Source organism: Bombus vosnesenskii, unplaced genomic scaffold (genome assembly GCF_011952255.1).
Source record: "Bombus vosnesenskii isolate JDL3184/JDL3185 unplaced genomic scaffold, Bvos_JDL3184-5_v1.1 scf7180000016281, whole genome shotgun sequence".
Taxonomy (NCBI): domain Eukaryota; kingdom Metazoa; phylum Arthropoda; class Insecta; order Hymenoptera; family Apidae; genus Bombus; species Bombus vosnesenskii.
The window spans coordinates 1,365,821-1,391,015 of record NW_022884350.1 but is presented as its reverse complement, the minus strand read 5'-3'; the positions used below and the strand labels follow the sequence as shown (position 1 = coordinate 1,391,015).

General features: G+C 33.2%; 1 protein-coding gene and 1 long non-coding RNA gene across 13 annotated transcripts in view; one reads left to right on the top strand and one right to left on the bottom strand.

Moving 5' to 3' along the window:
* Nucleotides 1-22,377, top strand: part of LOC117242913 (acetylcholine receptor subunit alpha-like) — a 380,997-nt gene extending 358,620 nt beyond the window's left edge. For 9 of the 11 annotated variants that reach the window (XM_033509964.1, XM_033509961.1, XM_033509962.1 and 6 more), the window contains 5 exons: nucleotides 17,081-17,227; nucleotides 17,346-17,378; nucleotides 18,013-18,177; nucleotides 21,036-21,285; nucleotides 21,741-22,377. In XM_033509964.1, coding sequence (XP_033365855.1) covers nucleotides 17,081-17,227; nucleotides 17,346-17,378; nucleotides 18,013-18,177; nucleotides 21,036-21,285; nucleotides 21,741-21,932 — 787 coding nt within the window. In that variant the 3' untranslated portion in view covers nucleotides 21,933-22,377. The remainder of the gene's footprint in view (nucleotides 1-17,080; nucleotides 17,228-17,345; nucleotides 17,379-18,012; nucleotides 18,178-21,035; nucleotides 21,286-21,740) is intronic. The other 2 variants (XM_033509966.1, XM_033509965.1) reach the window with 1 other exon arrangement.
* On the bottom strand, nucleotides 17,674-19,958 carry LOC117242917. 2 transcript variants are annotated; one of them, XR_004495353.1, is made up of 3 exons: nucleotides 19,827-19,958; nucleotides 17,984-18,184; nucleotides 17,674-17,877 (listed from the first exon to the last, which is right to left on the bottom strand). It is a non-coding gene; the product is annotated as an uncharacterized LOC117242917 (long non-coding RNA). The 2 variants fall into 2 exon arrangements; XR_004495352.1 differs by lacking the exon at nucleotides 19,827-19,958 and adding an exon at nucleotides 18,458-18,891 and having other exon boundaries at nucleotides 17,675-17,877.
* Nucleotides 22,378-25,195: the final 2,818 nt, after the last annotated feature.

Sequence of the window (25,195 nt, the reverse complement as noted above, 5' to 3'; positions counted from 1 at the left end):
CAATAGAAAGGTACGACGAAGGAATTTTAAATTATGATAATTCATAGCACAGTCTACTGTTTAAACAAATTTTGTGATATCGAATAGCTTTGATCTTAATATTTTCTGGTGCTGAATTTTTTCATCTGAATTCGCCAGAATTCTTTTAATGAAAAAACGCAATTTGAAAATTCTATTTGCCTCGGATGATAGCAAAACCCGATTTTGCCTGGAGGCTTTCAATTTTTTTGTGTAAAGTACAATATGTGCTATTTCGTTATTATTCCATACTTTTATTATATTAAAGCTATCCATTCGCCTTATTACAATTGTTTTACCGAAATCTATCGCTACGTAGGTCTTCGAAAAGCTCCATTTGCAAATTGGATTCTTAGGGGATACGACTTTTCCAATTGCTTCTCAATTGTTTTACCTTCTGCAGACTACTAACCCTGCAGCTGCCTATTCGAAACGAATCCACTTTGAGATTCGTTACACTCTTCGAAAAATAATATTACAGAATAAGAAAAACGCGCATCGAAATATATTAATTTTGGACGAGAAAGTTTCAAAAATTTTGATTCAAAAAGTTTGACAAATTTTGATTCTATTATTCTACTATTAATTTTTCTCTGGAAGATGGAAAATATTACAAACAGAAGAATTGAAAGAAAGAAATTTTTAATGGTGCCTTGTTTAAGTATACATTAGGAATTGCAACATTTTTGTTGATTCTTCTTGTAAAACATTTCTCGACTTTTTATGTAAATTTGTACACTATACAGATCGCACACTGCACAATGACTGAAACTTAACAAATTCAATCTTTGAAGATTTAATTTTTATCTTATAGTTGGATGCAATTTTTGAAATTTAATTATTTCCTAATTTTCCCATTTTTCCTAAGTGAGTATTAAATTACAACGTTAGTTATACGTCCAACAATACATGTATGTACATGTATACGCTTCTCTGTCATGTACTATAAATTTATTTACACGCACACGTTCTGCGATAGGATTTGTTGTTCATTACTGTAATAGCGTATCGAACAATTGCGTGTATTATTGTTGGAATATTTCATTGGAAATGAGAAAATGAGGAAAATTAAGCGATTAATTACATATGCAGCTTGCGTTTGATGAATCGAAAGAATAGTTCTTGCCACGCTATAAAGCAAGGGATCAACGAATTGATCGTTGCTTTATAATTTAGCAACTAAAAAATTTGAAGATTAAAAGATTCTGAAACAATAGGCATTTTTATAAAGTTTAATAATCCTGAACATTAGTTTTACGTATCTGCACACTAGCATTTAAAAATCAACTTTACCAGCAGATAACATTCTATTTTAAAAATCATAAACAATGTAGATCAGTTTATTCGTAACTTTGTAATTAAACTACATTGATTCTTCATATGAAAGAAACGTAACAAACGTTCCACACAAAATAGTCTTCTATTATGTATTATACTATATTATACTATATACATAATAGTCTTCTATCTGCAACATTTTATCTACCCATAAATTAATTCATTAATGGTCAACGTATTTTCAATCAGTTTACATAATTAGTAAATTGTGTTTCTTAATATTATGATCATGGAAACAAATTCCGACTATTTGTCATTATTTCCTCTTTCAATTTAAAGAATTTAAAATATTTATAACACCGTGATTTTCTTTTTCAAATTGCGGGCAATTTTTTTTATCTTCTAATGTCTGTAGTTTGTATAGCTTCTATAAAGTCTATAGTATTTCAATAATTAGTCAAAGAATTTTAAAATCCTTATATTAATTTTTATATGTGTAAAGCATTGTTTAAAAAAGGAATCTTCATAGCATACGAGATGCTTTCCTTTAAATGTAATTTACTACACTATTTGCTAAAATCACCATTTTACAGGCTCTTTTAGTCTCAAAAATATTGCAACGTTAAAAATAATCACTAAATAACTTATTTTCCTCATTTTTTTGGGGTTGTTCTTTATACAAAAATTAATAAACAACCACTAAAATAGTTGTCCAGAATATGTCAGTATATCAACAGACGCGGTAAGTGTTTATTAGAAGTTAGAATTATATCTTTTACATTGACTATAGAAATATACAAAAGTGTACCATTTTGCCAACCAGCTATTGATTCGTTATTTACTAACTACCTGTACCAACTGAACTAACTTCTACGTAAGTGCGATTTAAATATTTATACATGCATAGGATACACGCAATTGCGGTCATTAATACGTTGCCAGGTACTGCGACGTAAAATAATGAGAAATAAAAAAAGAGTTTATCCAGATGAAGCAAACCAATTTCAAAGATACTCCGAGGTACGAGCATTTCAGCGTACTTGCGTTGACAAAATACGGAAAGAACGGTACTCACTTAATGGCAAGAATACCGCTGTAATCATTGCAATTATCCTACTTTCGAGGATAATTAATTCGCACTTAACACGTCATTTGCAACCCTGCATCTCGTATCGATCGCGTTAATTAAACTGTATTTTAAATGAGAGGCAGGCTTTGTAGCAAGTATCGGGGAACAATCCGGATAAAAGCGACGAGAGAAGTGTAATCGGTCTTCGCTCTCCATTTCCTTATCAAAGATGGAACGAGGAAAGCGAAAAAGGGGAACACAAAGGTTTAGAGTATTTATCCATGCAGCGTTAAAACTTTGTCGGCTGGAGTATCTCGCGGATTTCTTCCGTGTTAATTCACATAGGCATATCTGGTGAAAAGTTGTTTTCAAGGAAAACGCTTTTCCTTTTAGTCCCAAACACCGCACCAAACATCATAGGAGGGACATTTTGCGACGATACGGCGATGTTTGTAACCCGTGAAAATCCTAACATCGCATCCCCTAGCTTCTCAACGTCGACGAAATTTATTCCAAAGCTGGACTACCAAGTGGAAAATTGAAAGCAACGACGCTAAGCCAACTCGTTTAAGCATCTGTTTAATAAATAAATAAAAGTAATGTATCAGCATAATGGATCAGCAGACAACAAACTCAATTGGAAGGAACGTGTAACGGTAAAAACAAAGCAAATAGATTTAAGGTACAAAAATATGTACTGGTTACTTGGCAGAAAGACAGAAGGATCATAGAAGAATAAAATACTATACTGAATAAAAAACAATACTAAGATCGATATGGACTTATGACATCGAGTTATGGGATTGTGCCTGCAAATCCAATACATCGTACAAAGAACACAGTCTAAATTATTTCGCGCAATAACAGATACACCATGGTATGTATCAAACAAAACGCTTCACGATGATCTTTACATGCTATTCGTTAGAGAGACAATACCAGAAAGAAGCCACAGCCACCACATCAAAATAAATCTTCACACGAATTTTCTCGTTCAACTACTCCTGAAGGAACAGCGTCCTATAAAACTGAGAAGACAAATGAAGTATAGCGAGTCTTCTCGATGGAGAAGCCCTCGTCATGACATATGAGGGAGCTGAAGCTCTAAGCAACCAAATCATCCCGTAGAATCCTCGCTTCGACTCTGAAAAGACAGCAGCCAGCTGACTTCGAATGAGACATAGCATAGTCTCCATGATGGAGGAGGTCTCATCGTGACATACAATAAGAAACCTAAAGCCTTAAACCAGTAAATCAGCCTACAGAATCCTCACCTTTTTGAGTTTAATTGCTGACGCAAAAGGAAGAAAAAGGAAAATTATTTAACAACCACGCATTGATTTCATATACCTTCGAAGCATAAACTGATGTATGACGTTACTATGTAACATATAACAACGTTACTATATATTTTATACATGTATAGTAGCATATATAACGTTGCTATATATTTTATATATGTATATATATATACTTACAGTAACGTTGTTACATGTTACATAGCAACGTCATACAACAGTATATATACTACTATACATATATAAAATATATAGTAACGTTATATATATACATACCGTCATGTAATTGTGATACACTAAAATGTAAACTGTTATGTCTTCAGTTTTAATGTACTTGAGTAATGTAACATATATATATACTACTACACATATGTAAAATATATAGTAACGTTATATATATACATACTGTTATGTAATTGTGATACACTAAAATGTAAACTGTTATGTCTTCAGTTTTAATGTAATTAAATAATGTAATATATATATACTACTATACATATGTAAAATATATAGTAACGTTATATATTTACATACTGTTATGTAATTGTGATACTCTAAAATGTAAACTGTTATGTCTTCAGTTTTAATGTAATTGAGTAATGTAATATATATATACTACTATACATATATAAAATATATAGTAACGTTATATATATACATACTGTTATGTAATTGTGATATATTAAAATGTAAACTGTTATGTCTTCAGTTTTAATGTACTTGAGTAATGTAACATATATATATTCCACTATACATATGTAAAATATATAGTAACGTTATATATTTACATACTGTTATGTAATTGTGATACACTAAAATGTAAACTGTTATGTCTTCAGTTTTAATGTAATTAAGTAATGTAATATATATATACTACTACACATATGTAAAATATATAGTAACGTTATATATATACATACTGTTATGTAATTGTGATATATTAAAATGTAAACTGTTATGTCTTCAGTTTTAATGTACTTGAGTAATGTAACATATATATATTCCACTATACATATGTAAAATATATAGTAACGTTATATATTTACATACTGTTATGTAATTGTGATACACTAAAATGTAAACTGTTATGTCTTCAGTTTTAATGTAATTAAGTAATGTAATATATATATACTACTACACATATGTAAAATATATAGTAACGTTATATATATACATACTGTTATGTAATTGTGATATATTAAAATGTAAACTGTTATGTCTTCAGTTTTAATGTAATTAAGTAATGTAATATATATATACTACTACACATATGTAAAATATATAGTAACGTTATATATATATACATACTGTTATGTAATTGTGATATATTAAAATGTAAACTGTTAGTCTTCAGTTTTAGCGTAGAGACGAATTTTCTCATTTAACGTACATATAAATGAAATATTTTTATGCTACCTGACAGTTTTCACTTAAGGCGGCAGATTTGTAGGGCCGCGTTATCGCTCGGACAACGCCATAAGTTTTTCTTTCGGTTGCTCCGCGGAATGCGTTCTAGGAACGTGAGCTGGTTTTTCGAACGCGATTAGAATTCATGCGACTGCAATAGCGTGCCGCTTTGAAAATGAACGGCCTTAGAATTCAAGTGGAACGGCTTTCGGCGAGAGACCCGAGATAAAGCCGAGAAAAAAAATGGAACGAACGTTAAACGCTTGGCGAATAAAAGAGGACGTTTACGTTTGTTATATTTCTATTGTACGTTTGAACACTCGGTTTCGTAATGCGATAATCAACTCGGCGCGGCGTAAAGGACGATCGTAACGGTTTTACTTGTTTACATTGTTCATTGGTCATTTTAATGTTACTGTGGTTACAATCGTCTCACATAGATTTTATGGAAACATCCAGCAGATCTCACAAAGGATATATCCTAACAAACACGAAGATGGTACCCCATTGGGTTGCCACCCACATGATAATCAAACAGCTAAAAAATTCTATCAAGTGTCCAAATTGGACAAATTGTGAATGTGAAATTTTAAATAAAAAAAAAATATAGATTTTGCATCATGCTGCTTGCTTTATTAACGTTATTAATACTCATGTATGAAGAAATATCTTGTAAGTACAGGCATATTTAATATTTGCCTGTAACTTTGTAACAAAGCGTTTATAAACAAACTTTATATAAAATTTTTTTTCCATCTTTATTGGTAGATCATACTTCTATAATCTTGTCAGGAAAGTAGGAAACACTCTGAACAAGAAAATATGAAAATAACTTGACGTTCCACTTTTTTTCCCTTCACTCAGATATATGTGTCTGGAGTATAAACATCTTTCTTGTTGTTTAATTATTTATTATTATTAGGTTAGCTTAATTATCCACAACATATTAATTTATTTCAAGTAATTGCATGAAACGAAAAGATCTTTTGTGTATTAAACGTATATATACAATCTGTTTGTTTATGCGGATAGATAATTGAGAAGAGAAAAATAACTCATATTACATATATAATACAGCGTGTCCAGTGACTAAATGTCCGAATTTTTCTACTGTGTTCTACAAGCAAAAAACGAACTAAAATTTCATATAGTAGAAAATGTATAAATACTTCGTTAAAAGATTCTAACAAAAATATGAAACGTGACGAATATGTACGCCAATACTCTATCTCTAACAATTATTTCAATACGAGATAGCGCAAAATACGTACGGGACAAGGCAAAATACGCAACGTTCGTGACACGTATCGGTTAAAGTACGTCGCGTATGTATACCGTTTTTGTGCATGATTCCACTATACAGTTGTATCGCTTCAGTTTCGTTCTGGTTTGGAAATTTACGAGAATCAAAATTGCATGTAAAGGCGTGAGACAAAATCGCCATGAAATTCATCAATCTACGATAAATTCAATGCCACATCGGTATCAAGTTTGCATTGATAAAATCGCACGGTAGTTTGAACTACGTACAAACATACAGAGGCTGACGAAACGAACGCTTACATATGTAAACTTGAATGGCCGAAATAATATACATTAAAGTACTTTGCTTAGACAAGTAGATGTCAATAGGAAGATGAAAAAGTCTTAAGATTATGTCAGTAAAATTTGAAAAGGATTCAATAACGTAGGTAGGAGTTATGATACATTTATTAGAAACACGCATTGCAAGTGACTCACAGAAGTATTTCAACGCTATATACGTATATTTGCATAACTTTGCATTTCATATTTTTGTTATAATTTTTTAATAAATTTTTAGTCTTGCGATATTCCAGTCTTATTTCTATCTGTAGAACACACTGGAAAAGTTCGAACGTTGAATCTCTGAACACCTTGTATATGCTTATAATATATTATATAATTATTATGTTATATAATTATAATATATTATATATTATATATGTTATATATAACATATAATTAATAATTAGTTGCAATAAATGCTACATCTATTGCAAATCTATATATATATATGTCAGAGACGAAGGGACATCGGGGCCTTTTTTTTTGGAATTTTTGGGAAGATCCCCAATACTCTAGTCTAGACTATTATAGCTGTACATAAATAATAAAACTTAGAGGTAGTTGTTATAATTCAATCCGATTATGTTTACCCGACATTTGTGACAGTGGGCTTGGACTCGAGGTGACACAACTAGTCGCTGAACCCCGGGCAGGAGCAATGTTGCCGCTACGCGTGTCTGCCTAGCAATGGCGGCTGGAATTTTGTTGGTATCCCTGGCCAATATACAACGAACAAACACGATCGTTAGGAGAGGAAAATTTCCACTAGTCTTTTATTCTTGCGATCACCTTGGAGAGCTTTCACATCGTCTTTACGTGCAGCTTATACCGAGCATCACAGCAAACGTTACTTTGTGCTTTAAAAGAATTACCTCGTTGACGGTTGGCAACAACGATGGCTAGAACGAATGGCCGAATGAAGATTCGTTACACGCCCCTAAACCTAACGTAACCCGACATATATATATATCCAACAAATGCTACATCTATTGTAAATATATATATATATTTATATATTTGCAATAGACGTAGCATTTGTTGGAACTAATTATTACAAGCGATAATAATATATGAACCGCTATTAGTTTCAAACAAATGCTTCTAAATACCTAGAGGTTATTACTTTTCTAAAAAGAAACCGTGCGTGAAGCGGAATCATATATCATACCACCGACGTATACATTCGAAACTTAATGGTCCATTGTTTGAATAATACGTTGAAACGTTTCGCGATTGCACAACTCAGACCACGTTCTACGATTTCTTGAAACAGAGAAAAGCTTTTTACATGTTGAGTACTCTTAAATTTGAAACACTCCTGTACAGACCGAATTGCTCTTACAGAAAGGTAATACGGAAATCCAATGTCCTTTCCACAAATAAGTCGTTCAAAGTGCTCGATAATATGACAACAATATACTTTTAGTATAAAAAGTACGTATTATAAAGTTTAGTATAAATTTTTCAAATTAATTGTATCATATGACACGCATAGTATCGGATTCTTAAAATAGCATCTCACGTAATAAGAAATTCGCATACTTCTATAAAATCAGTATACAAATTATCGATTAAGATGTAGTACCGATTCTACAAAAATATTTATTTTTTTTTCACAAAGTTTTATGTATAATTCAATAATGCATTGTTTCTGAACAGCTTTTTTATATACATTTAAAAACTTTATAGTTTCTTTTTTGCGATGTTAACAAGGAAAAATAATACGTTACGTAAATTAGTAAGAAGGGCATTTTTGTATATGTAACATGTTAAAATAAGTAAGATCACTGTGGTAAATCGCTGCTAACGATTTTGCACCTCTGCTTTCTGCGTTCGTGGTACAATGTATGTACTCGAGTAAAAGGTTATTTGTTATTCTCATATAATTTCGTTTTATTCGCAGTTTTTATCCGAATCAAACTGCATTCGAATAATGCGCAAGTCTGCTTTATTCGGAGACATGTTCGAATAAAAAATCGTTCGTTATTGGCCAACAACTTCGTTCTGTCCGCAGTTTTTATTCCAATCGCAATTTATTCGGAACGTTATACGAATAATGGCAGCCCGCGAATATGTAGATTCCATTTAAATGACACATTCATTCGATATAACAACTAATCCGCGTACGAAAACGAAAAACAACGAAACCTGTTGAAACCAATGAAAATGTAAAAAACAAAGTATCAAAGTGACAGAAGTTATGCAACGTACACATACATAAAAGAATTTCAAATCGGAAAAGATAAATTTCAGATTCAAGGAACATGGAAAGTCGATGTACAGCGGTGCAATTGAGGCATGGAAATGTTTTCTGAATTTATAGTAAAGGAATCGAACGCGACGCATAAATGGCAGAGAATCGAAGCCCGGTTATGCATAAATCGTTGAAGTGGGCGTAACCCGTGATAAAGCGATCGCCGGACGAACCCCGGCGAAACTGGAACTTCAAAAGACTCTCGGCTCAGCGTTTTCGATCCTCCGTGCTTTTTGCTGCCCTTCCCTCGGGGAATTTCCTACGTCACGGGGAAGAACCGCTGTCCTACAAATTTCCAAGTCGCTTCATCATCGTTGCCCATCAGTCACCAAGAAAGAACGCTTCATGGCGGAAGCGCAGCCGCTGCAAAGCTTTGCAAAAACCATAAGAGGAGTAATGAGTACGAAGAGAGGGATAGAAAGAGAGATACGAGATAAGTAGGTGGTAGAGATTACGATGAAAGAAGAAGAGGAGGGCGAACCTTGTAAGAAGCAGATAATTATAGCAATGGACAATTAAACGTTACTGCAGCGCGATGAATAGCACGATTTCTAATATAATTGATGAGCGATTAACCATCGTGTGACTCTATTTAATTAACGGTTGATGATTCGAATCCTGGTTAATTACAATTATATCGAGGAACGATTTAACAGAATTGTAATTAATCATGTTAGAAAAGAAATCGTACATTAAACTATTTAAGTAGATAGGAATTTCTAGAAGAAATTGAGCTTCTAACGCGCATTGTGTTTTAGATGTAATCGAAGAGTTTTCGTAAGAAACACTGCGAGTGCCAAGAAATAAATTTTTCAGGAGGAAAAGAAAGTTGACGTAGTTCGAATTCACGAAAAAGAAAAGTGTATGTATGGAAAGTTAGTAGTAATAATGCGTCAACTCTTAATTGTAAAGAAAACCCAATATTCCATTCATTTAAGTCCTCTACACAAAAGCCAAGAAAAAATTAACTAATGTTTATTGTATTTATTGCACTTATATTTCCTTTGTATAGAGATGACGTTATGATACCATTTTCCAGCATTGTTAATGACTATTTAGAATGGGAAATTGTACCTAAGTTCTATCTTACAGTATTCTCATTGTATGTAGAATATTTTCCAATAAAACAGTAAAACTTTTTAATTTTGATACCTACAATATTTTCTACAAACACTTTTCAATTTACTATTGTTTTTGTGTAAGGTTTCACATATGTGTATATAATTTGACCTAAGTCAAATCTAATATCTGAAATAAAATTAAGCAATATAACATCAAAGAATATCATCATTTTATATGAATATTTGTTTATAACTGTCAATATATTAAAATTTATTTTAAATAGTTTTAGAGTTGTATTCGACACATGTTTGATCATAATTTCATCAAATATTTTTTCATGCACTAAAGTCTTTAGTGCAGGTATGAGCAAGCAATAATAGTAACAATATTCAGAATAAAAATAATATTGTAGCATTGTACATTAATATATTGATCAGAGACTAATATGTATATACCTATATAGAATAAGTACAGTGAAGGGTATAAATGAATTAGAAAAGACTCAAATTAGTAATAATTCAATGAGTAATTAATATTTAAATTATACTGAAAGTCGACAATTTATTGGAAAAAAGAACAACATAGATGAGATATTAAATATCATCTAAATTGATGGAATTGATGATTATGAGATTATAGAGGAAATTGGAAAATAAAACTTATTATAAAAACAATTAGTGTTTCAAAAATTAAACATTTAATCTTAGAAAAATCTAATTTTAAAAACAAATAAGATATTGAAAATTTAGAATGTAGGGCAATCACGAATATTTTAAATCATAATTAATTTTTATTCATATTGTTCAAATTTTAAATCATATTTCATAATTGAATGTATATAAGCTTGATATTTAAAAATTCTTTTATACTCATTGAACGGGAAAAGAGAATTTAAGTAGTCGTCAAATATGGAGGCAAATTTTATTGCCAAACAAGATACTCTTAACACGAGGGTGAAAGTAAATGAACTACGAGTAAGCTGGTTTACGTTCAACGAACATTAAACTTAAATTACGTATGTACGTGTAATGACCCTATTTAAAAATGAAGTTTAAGCTTATAAAATTAATGGGATATTCTAAAGCCAATTATTCATTTAATTAATAATGAAGGCTACAGTGCATCAAACTAATAAGACTCCAAGGTCCTAATAAATATTTTGTTGATAATTTATATGATGTACACAATTTATGAAACATAACAATTAATGTAGAATTGAGAACAAAATATATTTCGTGTTTTCACGTCAATACAAATATAATGCTGATGATTAATTTCAAGGAGATTTCAAGAAGTTTCATTTCAACATTGTAACATTATATTACTGTATTTAGTTATTCTACAAAATTGTTTTTCCACAAATTGTGAATAAGTAGATACAATTTATATAACGTTATCTATATAAGTATTATCTTATTATTATTAAGTATCTATATAAGTTATAAAGAAGTATTAATTCAAATCTTGGAAATAAAATAATAAATAATAATGCAAATGTTTGCTTAAGAATATAAGTTCAGCAGAACATAAGTTCCACAATTGTACAATTGGAGTAAAATTAGAATAATTTGTATGTGTGTTTGAAATAGCTAAGTAAATAGCTAAGTAAAATGTGAGAATGAGTGAGAGTGAGAAGTACATAAGCCAAAGAAAGACTCGAAGCGATATTCTTGTATTCACGTTGCTTTATCTTTCATACGTTAAACTTGATAAATTAAAGTTAAAGTACCTACCAAACCAGTGATCTTTCAGCACAAATAGGTTAATGCTTTTTCATAGGGAATACTTAGCTGAATCGATTAATGTCATAAAAAGTATGACATTACGGTGGTTATTAAAAAAACTCAGTCACCTTAATATCTCAAAAAAGAAGGTATCAAAAAATGAAGATTTACTCGTACGACCACGCTCCTTAAATACAATAAATTTCACTTGAAACATTTTTTGATAAAGTCAGTGGATAAGGAATTATTCCAGGCGGTAGCTTTTACTGACTCAACCTGTGTGTTCCAGTTATTTTATTATTAGGTTCCAAACCTAACCCCAATTATTTGAAACAATTATTTTGAATCAAATAATGATACATACAAGATTTAGAAATTACAATTAGTTTGAATTACCTAAACAGTGAAAGGCATAGGGTGAAATCGCCATTGTTTTGAATTATCCAAGTAATGATAAAAATTAGGAACAACTAGAAAGAAAGACGAACTGATAAAGTGGATTTACGTGTACGTCGTATACGTCAATGATAAATATATTCTGGTGATAGTATATTAACCCTTTCAATACATTGGAAGAATGGAAAGATGCGGTAGGTGTGACACATTAATCAGCAGCAGCATCGACCGGCACTTGCTTCCAGCCAAGGCGGAGGCCAACCAAGAAACCGACCCCTTTTCTCCGTTGAATTTCAAGGGGATGGCCGGCTCCTTCGTGCCTTAAACCACACCATTATTGCTTTTTCCAAGAAACGCAGAGGCATTGTGCGCCATTAAAGCTAAGATGGACCGCACTGTGCTCCTATCGAATACTTCTCTTAAGCGTTGAAATAACTGATCTATACTTCTCAATTATTATCATCTCGTGGAGATTATGATTGTGACATGACGCGGAGTTTAGATATTTCTAGACAAAAGGAAACGACGAATGAACTTTTAAGTACATGCAATTATTATATTTAAGTACATGTAATTATATATAATATAATTAATCATATAGATGTGAATGATATACAACAGTTATGCGTATTTTTATTACACATATTATAAATATTATAATTATAAATTATTATATTATACATGTACAATTATACATATACATACATTGCATGACTAGAAGATTATTGGATATGTGTGTGAGTTTCAGAAGACATTGTAAGATCAAGTCCATCTGCGGACTGTGAAGCCGAAATTAAGCGATAAAAGATTGAGAATCTAAGAGATCACGGAAAACGATTTTTTCAATGGAAGATTATCGAATTATTAAGATTGAAAGGTTATTTAAAATAACGCGCTTAAGATGTAGATGATGGAATGTGCGAGGGGTAACTTGATTTACAAAGCTATTTCATTTGAAGATGAAAGCACGTTTCTTGGCATAAATAGATTCTTCCATGGAATTTTTAAGAACGACGTTACAACTTTTATTCGAAATAATTTTCCTGTTTCTGTATAATTGGAATGGTACGGAAGTAAAGAATTTCATAGAAAAGACGCAGAAAGTGTATAAGAAATCCGCGTCTCTGAAATTATTTCGCAATACTCGGCCATTTGCTTTTTTCATTCGTTTCAGATAAAAAATTTTGTGTTTCCGCAATTATTTTTCGCAATTATAAAGTATATGACGTATTTTAATACAAAATGTCATTTATGACATAAACGTCAGTCGACGCAAAAATGTATTCTAAAAATTCAATTATATACGTGATCGTAAATTTATCGTGTGTAAATTAAATGTCTCAGTATGATTGACGAAAATAATCAAAAACAGAAGTTTCATAATTCGAAACTTGCAGTTAATAGACGGGCGTCTGATAGGATTTCAAACACATTTCTTATACTTTATAAAATAATTACTTACCGACCTATTTGCTTCAACTTCAACTTCAAACCTATTTTCCGCTTATTTTCACATGTAGAATCACCACCTCACTTTTTGTACCACGATTTCGGAAACACTCGTATAAAATATATAAAAATACCAGATATTGAGTATTTTACACAATTATTTTCTTTTCTTCTTTTTTTCTTTTCTTTTCACACTTTTTTCTGTCCGCTGATTTATTTGTCTTTTTCTCGTTTTCGCTACTAACCTCAAAAATTACTATACCAATTTATCACAACTTGTTATAATAAACTAATTACATAACTTGCTTTACACGCAAATTCCAGAGATCACTGATATTAAGATGATTCGTAAATTCTACGTCACAGAGATTGACAGAATACTAAGAAAGAAAGCCTCGTTGTCGTACGACACAACGCGATGCGCCATGGCGCTTCATGATCTCACAGCGATCTGTACGCGAAACACGGATGTCTTAATTCACTTCTGGCCGATTAATACGATTTCCAAAAGGAAGACAAATGGCGAACACAAAAGGGGAGGAAAAAGGCGTAGGCACTCGAAGGTAAACGTGGAAAGGCGAGTTCCGAGCCGATAAATGGCTGCAAGTCGAGTCAAAGGAGGCTGGTCCAATTTAAATCGCAGTTTGTTCCTTAGTGCCGGCTGCTAAGGCCAGCCATCGCTGAATGGATCTCCATTATGAATGGCCTCGTGAGATTTACATTCTGTCGTTCCACCGCACCCACTCCTGCTTATATGTTATGGCAATTTGCCTCATCTTTCTGTAAAGGTTTCCTTTCTTTTTCCTTCCCTTCCTTGGTAATAATCGATGATAGATATTGGTAACGATTGGTCGTGGATATCGACGAGAATATCACATGACAAGTTTTATTGTACACGTCTATCAGTCACTTCACAATTTAACATGTCGGAATAAGCGAAGGGCGTTGGAATCGGACTACGGATTTTTGTGCACTTGTGGGAAATTTGAGGGTGCAAAAGTGCACACAATGCATACAATGTACAGTATAATTAAATTACAAAACAAAATATCTAAAATTATTAATTATAATGTACGATCTTACTACAATTAGTTTATTTAAAATGGATTAAACAGGTGTTGATTAAACAGAAGAACGATGGTTATTTAACGTGAACTAATCACAATAACGTGCTATAATCTAGACAACTCAATAGTTAACTCGCAACTCTCGTCTCACCACGATTCCAACGCTCTCTCTCTCTCTCTCTCACGCGGACCACACTCTCTCGACAACGCAATTCGCACTCTCTGACTTCTCAACTAACACTGACTGTTAATTCGTCTTTGTCCCTTAGCCCTTGTCTTTTCTCTTAGCCCCACCACCCACCGCAACCGTTCGTGGCCAGAGTCACGTAGACTATTTTTTCGCGCAACTATTCGATTGAAGGACCGATAGTACATTGATGGGCCTGATTAGGCTTTCTCGCGACATTGTTTATGGTTCGCCCGGTTTCTCTTAGGCCTTTCGTCCACGATACTACAATAATACCTGGTAGATGAAACAAATTTCTATTTTGATTCCGCTTCTTCAGTTACGTTCGTAAAGATAAAAAAAGACATAGAAATGTGAAGTATGGCTGTTACACAGGCATGTTACGAGTTGTTTGAACCGCTCACGGGCCAATGCGATTGACTCGGCTTTTTGAACTTTTTAAAATTTTAATGCCAAAGTACTTATTGGTCGAAGGTTATATTATACGTATACAATTTCGTTAGTTTTCTCTGCTTCTTGTTTCGTGGAATTAACGAATTTGACAAATAAGCGTTTCTGGTTTCATATGTGTGTACATTCCAACGTAGTTAAGGTGTCTTTTTAAATTTATTTTTTAATTTAATTTAATTGATTTAAATTATTTTCATGATCACACAATTATGATAACGCTAAAGTTCTCTTTTGTAAATTTGTCCATAACAAGATAAGATCTATAGCCAGTGTAAATCCGCCTCTTCACTGCATCAAATCCAGTTAAAAATTGCTTACATATTTACCTGTCTGCTATCCTTACCTCAGACATGTTGGAAGATACAATATCTTAACAAATTTCTGGCTGCAAAAATAGATTTCGATTAACCTGGCTTTCACAATCAATTCACGTTCAACTACCCAACCAGGTCAAGCTGAATATAAAATTGTATTATTTTTAAAAAGAACGAGTGAAAGTATAATATTTAATTTCTTTTTCACTGTTGGAGTTAGTATTACGTACAATATGCATCCAATAAACAAGTGAGTCTTGGATTTTCTACTTGCATGCCAAGGACAATCAATGAAAATGAAAGAAGAAATGGAAAAACATATGTTCTTATTATATATAATTAAATATAAAAATTGTACAAACCACTGACTGAGATTTTCAATTATTAGATAATTATTAATTTAATTACAGATTATCAGATACAAAATTACGAGTATCAATAAGAATAATTTAGGAAATCTGACAATGGCTTGCCAGTAATACAACCGAAAAATATTGCGTGGAAGAGAACAAAAAGATAAGATCTGCAGGATCCATCAAATCGAAATATTAACATAATCTATAGTTTCAAACGATAAAACAAAATCACACGCGATAACAGTAATTTCGCCATGAAATAGTTACCATTAGCCCATACGTTAATAAATAAATATATTGTTACGTAAAAATACAATTTATTCCAATGAAAACGGAGTTTTTATAGAGTATTTGAAGATTTTCGTAGAAAATCGTAGAAGTTTATTTGTTTATAATCGTTTATATGTGCTATTTTATTTTTCTTTGAATAAACGCGATAGTTTATTCTATAATTTGGAAAAAAATTTCAGGGGAATGAAGACTATTTAGAATAAAATTGAGTCGCGAATAAAAATTTGTTTGATAAAATAACGCGCTCTCTTTAAAACGCATTCTTTTCGTATAATATACATATTCATGAAACAATTTTTAATTACCTTTTTAATCTATGAAAACGAAACTTTCACGTGATACATTTCTTGTGAGTTAAACGCAGCCGAGATTATAGGGGAAAATATACGAGAAAATGGATAAATCGTTTAATTAAAAGGAAGTTTGCTTAATGAAAATACCCGCGATGGAAATAAATGAGGACGTCATCGACGCGATGAACAATACTGAACCGAAGGAAATTATTGACTTTATGCTTAACGAACGTGTCGCAAAACTTTCCAAAGAGTCTATCATCGTTACAGGACGTACATGTACATCATTAACAACTTGAAGATGCGTAAACACACGCGAAGCAGTGTCCACCGTGTCATCGTTCAAAAGCTGCAATTATTCGTTTCTCAGCATCTATTAAAATTTTCGTGAGAATAAAAGCTTGATCAGAGCACTTGAAATGAAAATAGGAACGATGAAACAGACAATACTTGCTTTAAAGATTTTAATTAATTCGTAACTTGTGTTTAAATGTAACGACGTGATACAAACCTAATTTTATTAATTTGTAGTTGACAAAATTGTTGTACCAAATTCATCGTTTCTTTGTTTATTTTACAGCATATGCGTGACAGTGGTTGTGCTTAATGTTCACTTTCGATCGCCGCAAACTCACAAAATGGCGCCATGGGTGAAGAGAGTTTTTATCCACATCCTTCCTCGCCTGCTGGTTATGCGGAGGCCCCAATATAAATTCGAAACAAATAGGTAAACGTTTATTATTATGCATTTCTATTTAAACCAAAAGAGTTACATTGTTAGAAATCGAATTGAACCAACTGCTCTCCCACCCAAAGACGTTTTGACACATTAAAGATGCCCTTAGCTTATCAAAGGAGAAGAGAAGAGGCAAAAGAAAGTTAGTAAAAATGATTTTAATTTAGAAATATTCGATAAAATCAATAGAATTTTCGATAAAGTCATAAATTATAAATAAACCGTTTTCAAAAGCGTTCATTTATTTTCAAAGAGATCTAATAATTTGCTAGTCTATTCTAGTTAACACAAGAAAACAGATATTTATATTGAAACGATAATGCTCTTTTTTAATATAAATTTTTCTTGATAGAAATACGTTGCTTCCTCCGTTACAATACATTTTGTTAATTTCCTGAAATTTTTTAAACCTACCAATTAAAAAGAGATGTTAATTAAAATGGTAACAAAAGTCTTCGGCCTCCTCTATTTTAGAATTCATTTTAAAATCTGTTTCCTTGATCCTTCATTTTTTTACCATTTATTGTCTGAAAAATTGTTATGTTCGTAGAAAGTTTAACGAATAAACTTTCCCGATACGTACTCCGATAAAAATGGCTCTCATCTTTTCACGACCAATAACAACATATGTAACGTGGTTTCTACAGGGAAAAATATATGTATATTATATACTATTGCTGTTTTTTTAAATAAATAACAGATTTCATAGATGAGAGAAACGACAGTTTGTTGACAAATAAATTTTACTGTATGCACAAATTTATATGTATTCGCAGATATAGTTCTGGCAGAGTGCTAATGAAAACAGTCGGAGGGAAGGAAAAGCCCTTCTATTATCCTTATCATCCATCTACTCAGGAGGACAGCGAAGAACATCTAACACCCAAACGATTTCACAGCCGCATGCGTGCTGCATCAAAGGAAGACCTCTCACCTTCCAGGTATTTTCTGTCAATATAAATCATTCTTAGACATTATCTTATAGTTTATACTATATTACCTTATTATTTTTTTTATTACCATATTTACAAACTTGTATAATTACAAGTTCAAAAGTCAAACATTTAGTGATTTTTTATCAAAATTTTAGTGATTCCAAGAAATGAAAAGGCATATTATACGAATATATACAGTTACAGGGAAAATAATGGAAATAAATGTATATATTTTGTAAGAAGAATAAACGATGGATAAAATGGGCGACGTAATAAGCATTTTTACCATAATTATTAATTTGTCAGAGAATCTTCTTTTAAACCTAATTGTATGGTTGTATGTGTAACATAGTCTCTAATATTTATGGTACACCTAAAGGTAATCTGATTTTTAGTACAGTGATTTGCGGATTATTTTTATCTCATTAAACGATTCTTGTTTTTTCGCCGTTCATTTAAAATTCTATTCTGCCCGTGATTGTTCATCTGTTTTGTTTCTTTCCACTCACTGAACTTTTGACCAAATACCCGGAAATTTTCAAAAGCTTTCCATTCCATAGTTGATAAAACCACAATGTGGATTTTCCGCCTTTTGTGCGTCTTTTTCTAATTTCGAACTGCTCTCCTTTGTTTCGGTATTTACATTTCTATGCAAATTCGGAATTCCGGGGACCATCTGTTAACATTAATTTGTGGCTACCGATTCGATCATATTGTCGTATTATCCTTTTGTTGTGGAGAAAATGGTATATTTGATTCGTAATGTAATAACATTTTTCCGGAAATTTCATTATTCCGAATATTATAACAATTGTCTTTATTTTTTTATTTTTTAAACTTATTGCACAAAGCGTTTAAGCAAATATCACTGAACTATTTTCTTCGTATTCACAGAAGGTTTCTACGTTTAGTTTCGCGGCTGAAGTTTCGAAAAGTAACTAAACCATATATTCAGCCAGAAGTACTCGTATTCTCATAAAGCACAGCTTAACTTACTCTGGAAAGGCGTTGTAGCTGGCATTCGTTTAACGTAAATTTCTTCTCAAGCTTAATTAACCGTGAATAATTCGCACGATCATGTATCAAGAGTTGCTTAACAAGTAATTAATGAAATAATTGACGCGATTATGCGTTACGCTTTTATTCTATTACGAGATTAAGTAACAAGACTGCACGACTTTACTGCAAAGTCCAGTTTAAACAAAGTTGGAGTGCCATAAAGAAACTTCTGTAACCCGAGTAAGGCATTAAATTGAGTTTCTAGCGAAGATAATTCCGCCCATATATCGATAATCTAATGAGACATAGCACAGAACAACAATGGCAACAGATTTAGACTACATTAGGAATGTTACGACCGTTCGCGAAGAGACGCGATCGCGAGAAAACGCGTCAGCGAGAGGCATAAATTCTCGCTACGATTCTGATAATCGACGTCGCGAATCAGTCGTTTCCCTGTTTCGATTAGGATAACAGAGGTAATTCAAATGATTGTAACAGTGAATTAACAGGGTTAATATAAGCTTCTATTTTTAACAATATTTAAAATTATAATTAACACGTTACAAATGATTCAACGATGATACAAATAGTTTATTATTATAATTCGACTCGACTTTATGATATTTCTCGATGTATTCGTTTGACTAACCTACCTCGATTTTATTCCTCTGAACCTCTCGACGCATTCGGTTTGAATCCTCATTTGCCACTGACTGCCCTTCGATTTTGTCCTTTGTCTTCTCTGGGAGATGACCCCCACCACGCTCGGGTCTCGCAACCGTTCGCGGCTATGGTCACGTATGCCATCGTTTTTGTGTAGGTAAAATAACGGACGAAGGCGAATCGATGTTTTTTAGAACTCCCTGCTTGACGACAACTATGCGCTTATCGCTACATTGTGTATATCTCTCTGGTCATGTAAGACGATCTGTCTGCGATATTGTAGTACCAAGGGAGACGGTTAGGGACACAACCTATAGTAAGCCTAGGGGCGTAACAAGGAACTTGAAGCATCAACAAAAGCATGGTCACAGAATTCAGAACTACACGATCTACGTTAATTTCAATTATACTGAATTTCTTTATGATCTCTAAACAAAATAATAATAAAATTGTTCTTTCGATTCAAATGTAAATTACAGTTCGCAGCCTCTTAATGGTAACGAAATATGATTATAAATCAGACTTTAATAAGAGTATACAAGAACGTTTTTATATCTTTATAAAAATTCAAAGTCTCTATAATTTCTAGTGGGCCAAATTATTATGTACAAAGATAATACAGGCAGACAGACTGTTAGCTATAAAACCTAATTCGGTGCAAATATATTTGACATTTAAACACTTTCCATCTTTTTCAATGTATCAAGATACTCAAGTCTCGATCGTAACGTTTCTAAAGCGTAGCGAAAATGACGCGATCTGAAAAAACGATAATATTCAAATACGATGATCGTATTTCACATTTTTAATTAAATTAAAAATTTTGAAAATTAAATACTACGGTAAGTTTGATCGATCGCACTGCGAACAACTTTATTTTCACATCTTTGTCAGCAAGATATAGTTCAAAAAGACATTTACTTCAACTAATGATCACAACCCAAATTAAATTAAGTTTAACTACGATCTTATGTACATGCTCGTCATAGCGAGACACAGGGCGATATATGAGAAACATAAATATCTATTTTGAGAACAATCAAGTAGTGAATATAAATGATTTCTTAACGAGATACACATCCTGAAATTACAGAATGATTTTAAATTACGATAGGGTAGAGCAAGTAATTTATATACACCGGTTATTATGGTAGAAGGAAATGTTGTAATCAAGTTACATTGTCTTGTTCGCAATTTAGCCTTGCTGACGGTGCAAGGTTCGGTGGAAGTTGCTTAATCCACGGGCCACCGTTACCACCGCTTCCTCTTCATACAGAATGCGAGGATCTCTCTGTTTCTGGCGAAGCAGGAATCGAAGAGGTGAAAAGTCCGGTACTACGAAGTCCACCAGCCTTCTCGCATTCGCGTTGTCCTCCCGAAATTCACAAATCCTGCATCTGTGTGCGTTTTATCGCAGAGCACACCAAGATGCTCGAAGACTCGACTAAGGTAATTTTACTCTTAATGTGACCTTTCTAAAAGCTTCTTTTAATAAATTTCGTACACCGTTATGTCTAAATATTTTGTGTCTCATGCTTTGATTCTATACGACGAGTACATAGTAACGTACGCGTATATTTTTGGAAAAATAAACGAAGTTTGTAATTCATTGAAACATGTTTTCACTTTGTTCTAATATCCACGTATTAAGCTTCAACATAAAAGGCTATAATCTCTTCAATTTGATATGTATGTGTATATTATTCGTTCGTGTAGTTTACGTCACTACGATGACATTGAAAGTCTTTGCTCGGATGAAAATGGAAAAGGCAAGAAAGTTACTACATAAATCGAAGATGCTACAATTGGTTCTCTTGATTTTAAAGAGAAGCAGAACTAATCTTCGCGTAAATAACCATTAGTACACTTTACCGTAGAATCTAATACGAATAATTTGTAAAAAGGTGAAAGAAGACTGGAAATACGTGGCGATGGTCTTGGACAGACTGTTTCTTTGGATCTTCACTTTGGCGGTGCTGGTTGGCACAGCTGGCATCATCCTGCAGGCTCCCACCCTCTACGACGACCGAGTACCAATTGATAAAAAATTCAGCGAATTCGCAACCACGACGGTAGTAAACTGTCCGCCGCAATAGTCCATGCCCGAGCCCTGCACCGTAGAGAAAGACTAAGGACCAACACCCGGATGTAATTTACTATCAACCCGGAATCCCACCCTAGTCTTAGGAACTTCCAGATTCCACCGCTGTTCAATAACGAAATTACGGTAAAAGGGCTCCATTCCCCAAAGCAATTGCAAAGTATACGACAAGCACCAAGTTTCACAAAGGGAGAACAAAGAAATGAAAGGACGAAAGTTGAAGGAAATACTATATGAGATTATCTTTCTATATACCCTCTGCCACCTCCCGGTATCGTCGTGAAATCTGACGTTGTTCCTAAAATAATAATAATAATAATAATGCAAATTGCTACACGGACCGATACGTTGGAAACGATGCGTCGTCAAGGAGAGAATACTTTGGAATGTTAACGCTTTAGGTTGAGAAAATATATTTGCCAGAAGCATCGTGAAGAAAATCTATTCCCTGTGACTTTCCTTGTTTCGATCGTTACGAACCTAAACAAACGAACGATTGCGACGCGATTATCGACCGTCTAAGAACCTTGATTTATTTCCTAGCTTCGTTCGAGTATTGCCGTTGTGAATAAAAGAAACGATCGATTCGTCGATACAATTTTGAAAAGGAACTTATATCTACATAGTCTGCTCAAGTAAATCGTAATATGAAGCTGCCACTATTTAAAATCGGGTTATCTTAAAGCAACAAGCTAATTAACGGTACATTGTAATAATAATCTAGCTAAGCCCATGGCGGCTCTGATCGAACTACCGGGATGCTCGAGTAGATCGAACGAACAAACAGAATGTTGGAACGTTGTTCACGATGAATACGATTGGTCCCGGACTAGGGGTTACGAACATTCACGAGTAAACTGTCGCGTGTTTTATATATCCCGTTTACCCGACATGTTAAGAGAAATTATTCTAGGTATCACGATCGTAGGTAGCTCGTTGTACGACACGAATTTAGCGTGTAACATTACGTATAACCGATTAGTTGTAAACATTTAGGGACGTACCCGTTTGTACGAATGTATCTATAAGGGAAACGGAGCAGAGGAAAGCATTGATTTGAATGTATGTGCATCCAAATGTCACTTGAGATTGTTACTCGATATTTTGTTCTTTGAACGTTTTTCGAAAATCGCGCAAACGTATTTTCCATTTATTCCTTAATTTCGCATTTTTAATGGCAGGAACCGATTTGTAGCGAGAAATTAAAAGACTATATTTCATTCGTTATGTATAGACCTACCTATAACGATAATTCGTTTTGCATTTTTATTGCATTTTTGCAAACGCATAGCAAGCAATTCAAAGTGAGAACTTAAAAGAGTATATCTCATCTATTATCTGCACGTTAAATTGAAGCCGAGTTAAACTTTATTTGTAATGTTAATCACGTATCGTGTGTTAATCATGTTAATTATGTAATATACACTTCGCATCTAATAGGAATCCAATTGCTTTTTTAATAAAGTCCGCTACGTTTCCTTCGATCAATTTGAAATAGTTAGAAATTTTCTGAAAGTTATACAAAATTCGAACGACTCCATCTTTTATGTAAACGTGCTAATAAAAACAGCTTTTTGTGAAATTACAGTAGTTGGTATATCAAAACACGTATTACAAATAAGTTCTTACAAAATTTGTCTAACGCGTATGCAGTTATAAAAATGCGAAAGTATCTTTCTTTGAGATATTACTGGAACTAAATAATACACATCTAAGCAAGGTAAGTATTTGCCAAACTAAACAATTCTTGAAACTTGCATAATTTCACGCAAAATGGAAAATAGGAAAACGTAGTGGACATAAAATATTTCCGTTTGTTTTCTTTAGAGTATTTAGCGTATCATACAATGTGTTCATTGTCGATATATCGGTAATTAGCACGAAATATAACTTAACAATCCCCATTCGTCGTTCGATGCATACTATCTCGAGGGACATTTCGTTGCACACATGTTATACTTCGCCTCTGTAAAAATATTGTATTTTGTAACAAGAGTCGAAACCCGCGAGACATTACGATAATAATAACCAATAGTTCTGTAAGAACAAGTAAAGCATACGAATTCTAAAGCTGATAGATGTAGCTCATTGAACAACCGTTGATGTCGTTGTTCAATGCTGTAGTACGTGGTTGATGTCACTGTGAGTTGTCTTCGTTCCTTTTTATTCCGTTTCGTGTTCATCCGTTTCTTTCACTTACATTTTCATTAGATAATTATGCGCTATATACAAATATGTACTGTCGCAGTTAAATGATCGTTAGTTGCGCCTCGTGCGAGCGGACTGATATTCGCGAGAATTGTAACATAACGTCGGAGAATCTGCGATTCCTTGGCAAAATTCACGAATTACCAATGCTCAACGATAATCGTTCATTTCTAGCTTCGTTAAACTCACCACTACTTTTTCGCGATAGAAGGAAAAAGCCTTATCCGGACATTTTGCGACTCGACTCGGCGAATCCCTAATTCTTCGACGTTTCTTAGATCATATTCGTAGCTGAGAATAATAATTTTAACGCATCCAAGGTACGATGCCTTACGTCACGTTGCATTGTAAATACATTTGTAGGATGAGAAGTATTGGTTCCGTAAATACTGCCATTAGAAAGCGTTGTTAGTGTGAAAGACGTTTTTGAGTCGTCGTATTGATAAGCTCCGCGGTTCCTCCTCAATCGGTAGCTACTTGTAAAACACGTATGTACGAGACTAGGCTGATAACGAATCAATACTCGTCACTGTACCGTGAGAATGAAGACAGCGAACGAAACAAGAAAGAAATTAAAAAGCAATTTATTGGCTACGAACTAACGTACCTATTTTTCCATATAATCGCAAGATTTTTCATTCCGTTAGCGAAGGATTCTGCTTTCGATAAAAGGACTCGCTGCTGCCTTGACTTCATCGTCGCGCTTCAAACGAACGAAATCCGACGTATTTCCCTAGTCGTAACGTTTTCCACCGTTAAAAATTCAATTACTGCACGCTGCTCGAATCTCGTTGACATTGCATTCAACGTTGAACGAGCGTTCAAGCTCGTCGTAAACACAGAGGAAGCTATGTAGCTACAAACTGAACGTAGCCGGTGCCGTTCCCGCTGCTTTTGTTCTCCAGTTACACGCGAGCATGCGTTATTTATCGACCTAGCCTCGTGCAAAATTAAATAAAAATTAACAAAAAGTGGGGCATCAAGTTCAACATTGACCAACGCGTAAAAATTTCAATGTCGGAGAACAAACGGATGTAAACGATAAACGAA